The sequence below is a fragment of the Pseudophryne corroboree genome, chromosome 1 (assembly GCF_028390025.1).
Source record: "Pseudophryne corroboree isolate aPseCor3 chromosome 1, aPseCor3.hap2, whole genome shotgun sequence".
In the NCBI taxonomy this organism is placed as follows: domain Eukaryota; kingdom Metazoa; phylum Chordata; class Amphibia; order Anura; family Myobatrachidae; genus Pseudophryne; species Pseudophryne corroboree.
In genome coordinates, this window is record NC_086444.1 from 824,317,791 (window position 1) to 824,326,197 (window position 8,407).

The 8,407-nt window shown below is 45.5% G+C and overlaps 1 protein-coding gene across 1 annotated transcript in view; it reads right to left on the reverse strand.

Annotated features, from left to right (window-relative positions):
- Positions 1 to 7,612, reverse strand: part of LOC134949635 (interleukin-8-like) — a 31,913-nt gene extending 24,301 nt beyond the window's left edge. Inside the window, exon 1 of the mRNA XM_063938393.1 lies at positions 7,400 to 7,612. Coding sequence (XP_063794463.1) covers positions 7,400 to 7,466 — 67 coding nt within the window. The 5' untranslated portion in view covers positions 7,467 to 7,612. The remainder of the gene's footprint in view (positions 1 to 7,399) is intronic.
- Positions 7,613 to 8,407: the final 795 nt, after the last annotated feature.

Genomic DNA, 8,407 nt, shown 5'->3' on the forward strand with positions numbered 1-8,407 from the left:
AATCTATATTCCCTACCACATGTACACACATACACATTCATACTAGGGTTAATTTTGTTGGGAGCCAATTAACCTACCTGTATATTTTTGGATTGTGGGAGGAAACCGGAGTACCCGGAGGAAACCCACGCAAGCTCGGGGAGAATATACAAACTCCACACAGTTAGGGCCATGGCGAGAATCGAAACCATGACCTCAGTGCTGTGAGGCAGTAATGCTAACCATTACACTGTCCGTGACAAAGCCATGCCAAATTTCCAGCAGTGTATACTGCTCCACCTGTGTATAATGCCCACATGAACCCTTGCACTCATATATTGTGTGTAAATCTGGCTCTGGTATTAGCCATTGCCCCAGTGGTATTAACCGACGTTTCAACGCCCCAGAGGCATTTTTCACAAGTTGCATAGCACCTTGAGAAAAATGCCTGTGAGGCGTTGAACATTGGTTTCACTATGCTTGTAAGACCATGATTTGGAAAATGTAAAATTGGATTTTTGTCACTAAAAACACGTGGCGTGCCGCCTGGTTCCTATTAAAGTGGGAGACACACAAGTCAACTCAGGGAACCCAGCTATTTACCATATATATATATATATATATATATATATATATATATATATTAGTGATGTGCACCGGAAATTTTTCGGGTTTTGGTTTTGAATTCGGTTCCGCGGCCGTGTTTTGGATTCGGACGCGTTTTGGCAAAACCTCCCTGAAATTTTTTTGTCGGATTCGGGTGTATTTTGGATTCGGTGTTTTTTTACAAAAAAACCCTCAAAAACAACTTAAATCATAGAATTTGGGGGTCATTTTGAACCCATAGTATTATTAACCTCAATAACCATAATTTACACTCATTTTCAGTCTTTTCTGAACACCTCACACCTCACAATATTATTTTTAGTCCTAAAATTTGCACCGAGGTCGCTGGATGGCTAAGCTAAGCGACACAAGTGGCCGACACAAACACCTGGCCCATCTAGGAGTGGCACTGCAGTGTCAGGCAGGATGGCACTTCAAAAAAATTGTCCCCAAACAGCACATGATGCAAAGAAAAAAAGAGGCGCACCAAGGTCGCTGTGTGACTAAGCTAAGCGACACAAGTGGCCGACACAAACACCTGGCCCATCTAGGAGTGGCACTGCAGTGTCAGACAGGATGGCACTTCAAAAAAATTGTCCCCAAACAGCACATGATGCAAAGAAAAAAAGAGGCGCACCAAGGTCGCTGTGTGACTAAGCTAAGCGACACAAGTGGCCGACACAAACACCTGGCCCATCTAGGAGTGGCACTGCAGTGTCAGGCAGGATGGCACTTCAAAAAAATTGTCCCCAAACAGCACATGATGCAAAGAAAAAAAGAGGCGCACCAAGGTCACTGTGTGACTAAGCTAAGCGACACAAGTGGCCGACACAAACACCTGGCCCATCTAGAAGTGGCACTGCAGTGTCAGGCAGGATGGCACTTCAAAAAAATTGTCCCCAAACAGCACATGATGCAAAGAAAAAAAGAGGCGCACCAAGGTCGCTATGTGACTAAGCTAAGCGACACAAGTGGTCGACACAAACACCTGGCCCATCTAGGAGTGGCACTGCAGTGTCAGGCAGGATAGCACTTCAAAAAAATTGTCCCCAAACAGCACATGATGCAAAGAAAAAAAGAGGCGCACCAAGGTCGCTGTGTGACTAAGCTAAGCAACACAAGTGGCAGACACAAACACCTGGCCCATCTAGGAGTGGCACTGCAGTGTCAGGCAGGATGGCACTTCAAAAAAATTGTCCCCAAACAGCACATGATGCAAAGAAAAATGAAAGAAAAAAGAGGTGCAAGATGGAATTGTCCTTGGGCCCTCCCACCCACCCTTATGTTGTATAAACAGGACATGCACACTTTAACGAACCCATCATTTCAGCAACAGGGTCTGCCACACGACTGTGACTGAAATGACTGGTTGGTTTGGGCCCCCACCAAAAAAGAAGCAATCAATCTCTCCTTGCACAAACTGGCTCTACAGAGGCAAGATGTCCACCTCATCATCATCCTCCGATTCCTCACCCCTTTCACTGTGTACATCCCCCTCCTCACAGATTATTAATTCGTCCCCACTGGAATCCACCATCTCAGGTCCCTGTGTATCTTCTGGAGGCAATTGCTGGTGAATGTCTCCACGGAGGAATTGATTATAATTCATTTTGATGAACATCATCTTCTCCACATTTTCTGGAAGTAACCTCGTACGCCGATTGCTGACAAGGTGAGCGGCTGCACTAAACACTCTTTCTGAGTACACACTGGAGGGTGGGCAACTTAGGTAAAATAAAGCCAGTTTGTGCAAGGGCCTCCAAATTGCCTCTTTTTCCTGCCAGTATACGTACGGACTGTCTGACGTGCCTACTTGGATGCGGTCACTCATATAATCCTCCACCATTCTTTCAATGGTGACAGAATCATATGCAGTGACAGTAGACGACATGTCAGTAATCGTTGCCAGGTCCTTCAGTCCGGACCAGATGTCAGCACTCGCTCCAGACTGCCCTGCACCACCGCCAGCGGGTGGGCTCGGAATTCTTAGCCTTTTCCTCGCACCCCCAGTTGTGGGAGAATGTGAAGGAGGAGCTGTTGACGGGTCACGTTCCGCTTGACTTGACAATTTTCTCACCAGCAGGTCTTTGAACCTCTGCAGACTTGTGTCTGTCGGAAAGAGAGAAACAACGTAGGTTTTAAATCTAGGATCGAGCACGGTGGCCACAATGTAGTGCTCTGATTTCAACAGATTGACCACCCGTGAATCCTGGTTAAGCGAATTAAGGGCTCCATCCACAAGTCCCACATGCCTAGCGGAATCGCTCTGTTTTAGCTCCTCCTTGAATGTCTCCAGCTTCTTCTGCAAAAGCCTGATGAGGGGAATGACCTGACTCAGGCTGGCAGTGTCTGAACTGACTTCACGTGTGGCAAGTTCAAAGGGTTGCAGAACCTTGCACAACGTTGAAATCATTCTCCACTGCGCTTGAGTCAGGTGCATTCCCCCTCCTTTGCCTATATCGTGGGCAGATGTATAGGCTTGAATGGCCTTTTGCTGCTCCTCCATCCTCTGAAGCATATAGAGGGTTGAATTCCACCTGGTGCTCCAGTCTTCGGCACGCGGTGGCTGAATGCCGAAAGTGGCCCGCAATTCTTCGGGCCACCGACAGCATCTCTTGCACGCCCCTGTCGGTTTTTAAATAATTCTGCACCACCAAATTCAATGTATGTGCAAAACATGGGACGTGCTGGAATTTGCCCAGATGTAATGCACGCACAATATTGGTGGCGTTGTCCGATGTCACAAATCCCCAGGAGAGTCCAATTGGGGTAAGCCATTCTGCGATGATGTTCCTCAGTTTCCGTAAGAGGTTGTCAGCTGTGTGCCTCTTATGGAAAGCGGTGATACAAAGCGTAGCCTGCCTAGGAACGAGTTGGCGTTTGCGAGATGCTGCTACTGGTGCCGCCGCTGCTGTTCTTGCTGCGGGAGGCAATACATCTACCCAGTGGGCTGTCACAGTCATATAGTCCTGAGTCTGCCCTGCTCCACTTGTCCACATGTCTGTGGTTAAGTGGACATTGGGTACAACTGCATTTTTTAGGACACTGGTGACTCTTTTTCTGAGGTCTGTGTACATTTTCGGTATCGCCTGCCTAGAGAAATGGAACCTAGATGGTATTTGGTACCGGGGACACAGTACCTCAAACAAGTCTCTAGTTTCCTCTGAATTAACGGTGGATACCGGAAACACGTTTCTCACCACCCAGGCTGACAAGACCTGAGTTATCCGCTTTGCAGCAGGATGACTGCTGTGATATTTCATCTTCCTCGCAAAGGCCTGTTGGACAGTCAATTGCTTACTGGAAGTAGTACAAGTGGTCTTCCGACGATCGACTCCCAGCAGCAACAACAGCAGCGCCAGCAGCAGTAGGCGTTACACTCAAGGATGCATCGGAGGAATCCCAGGCAGGAGAGGACTCGTCAGACTTGCCAGTGACATGGCCTGCAGGACTATTGGCTTTCCTGTGTAAGGAGGAAATTGACACTGAGGGAGTTGGTGGTGTGGTTTGCAGGAGCTTGGTTACAAGAGGAAGGGATTTAGTTGTCAGTGGACTGCTTCCGCTGTCATCCAAAGTTTTTGAACTTGTCACTGACTTCTGATGAATGCGGACCAGGTGACGTATAAGGGAGGATGTTCCTAGGTGGTTAACGTCCTTACCCCTACTTATTACAGCTTGACAAAGGCAACACACGGCTTGACACCTGTTGTCCGCATTTGTGTTAAAATAATTCCACACCGAAAAGGTGATTTTTTTTGTATTTTGACCAGGCATGTCAATGGCCATATTCGTCCCACGGACAACAGGTGTCTCCCCGGGTGCCTGACTTAAACAAACCACCTCACCATCAGAATCCTCCTTGTCAATTTCCTCCCCAGCGCCAGCAACACCCATATCCTCATCCTGGTGTACTTCAACAGTGACATCTTCAATTTGACTATCAGGAACTGGACTGCGGGTGCTCCTGCCAGCACTTGCAGGGGCGTGCAAATGGTGGAAGGCGCAAGCTCTTCCCGTCCAGTGTTGGGATGGTCAGGCATCGCAACCGACACAATTGGACTCTCCTTGGGGATTTGTGATTTAGAAGAACGCACAGTTCTTTGCTGTGCTTTTGCCAGCTTAAGTCTTTTCATTTTTCTAGCGAGAGGATGAGTGCTTCCATCCTCATGTGAAGCTGAACCACTAGCCATGAACATAGGCCAGGGCCTCAGCCGTTCCTTGCCACTCCGTGTCGTAAATGGCATATTGGCAAGTTTACGCTTCTCATCAGACGCTTTCAATTTTGATTTTTGGGTCATTTTACTGAACTTTTGTTTTTTGGATTTTACATGCTCTCTACTATGACATTGGGCATCGGCCTTGGCAGACGACGTTGATGGCATTTCATCGTCTCGGCCATGACTAGTGGCAGCAGCATCAAAACGAGGTGGAAGTGGATCTTGATCTTTCCCTATTTTAACCTCCACATTTTTGTTCTCCATTTTTTAATGTGTGGAATTATATGCCAGTATCAATAGCAATGGCCTACTACTATCTATACTGCGCACAACTGAAATGCACCACAGGGATGGATAGTATACTTGACGACACAGAGGTAGGTAGAGCAGTGGCCTTCCGTACCGTACTGCTATATATACTGGTGGTCACTGTCAGCAAACTGCAAAACTAAAATGCACCACAGGTATAGAATGTAGATGGATAGTATACTTGACGACACAGAGGTAGGTAGAGCAGTGGCCTTCCGTACCGTACTGCTATATATACTGGTGGTCACTGTCAGCAAACTGCAAAACTAAAATGCACCACAGGTATAGAATCTAGATGGATAGTATACTTGACAACACAGAGGTAGGTAGAGCAGTGGCCTTCCCTACCGTACTGCTATATATACTGGTGGTCACTGTCAGCAAAACTCTGCACTGTACTCCTCCTATATAATATACTGGTGGTCCCCAGTCCCCACAATAAAGCAGTGTGAGCACAGATATATGCAGCACACTGAGCACAGATATGGAGTGTTTTTCAGGCAGACAACGTATACTGGTGGTCACTGGTCAGCAAAACTCTGCACTGTACTCCTCCTATATAATATACTGGTGGTCCCCAGTCCCCACAATAAAGCAGTGTGAGCACAGATATATGCAGCACACTGAGCACAGATATGGAGTGTTTTTCAGGCAGACAACGTATACTGGTGGTCACTGGTCAGCAAAATTCTGCACTGTACTCCTCCTATATAATATACTGGTGGTCCCCAGTCCCCACAATAAAGCAGTGTGAGCACAGATATATGCAGCACACTGAGCACAGATATGGAGTGTTTTTCAGGCAGACAACGTATACTGGTGGTCACTGGTCAGCAAAACTCTGCACTGTACTCCTCCTATATAATATACTGGTGGTCCCCAGTCCCCACAATAAAGCAGTGTGAGCACAGATATATGCAGCACACTGAGCACAGGTATGGAGTGTTTTTCAGGCAGACAACGTATACTGGTGGTCACTGGTCAGCAAAACTCTGCACTGTACTCCTCCTATATAATATACTGGTGGTCCCCAGTCCCCACAATAAAGCAGTGTGAGCACAGATATATGCAGCACACTGAGCACAGATATGGAGTGTTTTTCAGGCAGACAACGTATACTGGTGGTCACTGTCAGCAAAACTCTGCACTGTACTCCTCCTATATAATACAGCTGCTCCCCAGTCCCCACAATTAAGCAGTGTGAGCACAGATATATGCAGCACACTGAGCACAGATATGGAGTGTTTTTCAGGCAGACAACGTATACTGGTGGTCACTGTCAGCAAAACTCTGCACTGTACTCCTCCTATATAATACAGCTGCTCCCCAGTCCCCACAATTAAGCAATAAGCACAAATATTTTTGCATCAAGAATTCAAGATTAATAAACGGAGAGGACGCCAGCCACGTCCTCTCCCTAACATTTCCAATGCACGAGTGAAAATGGCGGCGATGCGCGGCTGCTTATATAGAATCCGAATCTCGCGGGAATCCGACAGCGGGATGATGACGTTCGGGCGCGCTCGGGTTAACCGAGCCATACGGGAGAATCCGAGTATGCCTCGGACCCGTGTAAAATGGGTGAAGTTCGGGGGGGTTCGGTTTCCGAGGAACCGAACCCGCTCATCACTAATATATATATATATATATATATGTGAAATATATATATATATATATATATATATATATACACACACACACACACACACACACACACACACACACACACACACATACAGTAGGAATCAATCACTGGGCTTATGCAAAGTTTATCTTTTTTATAAACAAATAATCAACTTTCATTTGTCATGATAAATGGCAATTGTATTCCTGAAACATTGATTGTTTATTCATCAATACATTTTAAAAACTATTTCTGTACCAGGTATACTGTAAGTGCATCTTGTCTACCCATTATACAAATGAGGGCTACAAGCCCATAATAATACAACCTATACTGTATAGTTAGTGGCGGAAAAGTGCAGAGATTTTTTTCAGTAGAAGCCTGTAACCATATCTCTCAACATAACACATAATGACAGTTACCAGTGATGTTCCAGGATTGGGCCACCACCAAAGCCCTATTATACCAACGGGGGGGGGGGGGGGGAGGATTTGTGCAAAAACTATTTAAAGCGTTAAATACCTTTTACATAGACATCTGTGTTAAAAAAAAAATGTTTCCTGTTGACAATATCCTTTCTGACAGGTATAGATAACATATTACCCCACTTTCTGTGCAGCTACATCAAAGTGGATACTGAAAACAAATGTCATCATATACTCACCGCCTACAGCATTAATGATAACAAGCAGTCCTAGCGAGCACACTACAGCCAGAGACATCACACTCATTCTGCCTTAGCTTGAGCAAGTCAGGTCAGGTCTGCTGTTGGTACTGTATCTCTGGGTTAGATGTCCAGAGCACTTCTATTTATTTGTCAGAAAAGGGAAGCTAGTTCATATAGAGATGAAAGTTGAAACACCCAGTGTATTCTCCAGAACATGCCGACGCTGCATTCCAACATAATTCCTTTGGACTTTTCAAAAAAACTCCAACATGGATATAGTAGCTGACAGTACCATATGTATATATTTCAGTTCAACTTGATGACCATTGATCTCTTTGTGATCCTTGCATTTGATTCTAGTTTCACCAATTGTCTTCAATCTGACATTCAAAGAAAGCACATTATGTAACATAGTAACATAGTTTTTGAGGCTGAAAAAAGACAATTTGTCCATCGAGTTCAACCTATTTGTGGTCTCTTATGCTGTATTATTTTTAGGACTAATTTAGGGTGTGTACACACGGTGAGATATTTTCTTTTGATTTTTACTATATAGTCAAAATCGCAAGAAAAGTTAGTGCAGATAGCAAGGTGAAAGTCACCTTGCGATCCCGATGCACGGTCCTGCCAGGTCAGCATCGCAAGAAAAGATAGACTGTGCAGGCAAGTCAATCCTTGCTAGATCGGTGTACTATCTAGTTCATCTCACATGTCAATGACATCTCACATAAGCCAAAATCTGTGCTATCTGTGCTCCAGGGAGTTCAAAGGAAACCGCAAGTGAAAATTGGTCATAGCAAGGATCTCACCGTGTGTACACACCCTCTGTCTGTTGCTAATGCCAGCCACAGTGTTTATACCTTTCTTTTTTAATAACTATAGTGCATGACTACGCACCCTAACCCTGTATATCCTTATCCAATAGGTACTTATCTAGCCCATTCTTAAAAGTGTTGATCGAGTCCGCCATTATTACTCTCTCAGGCAGGGAATTCCAAACACGTA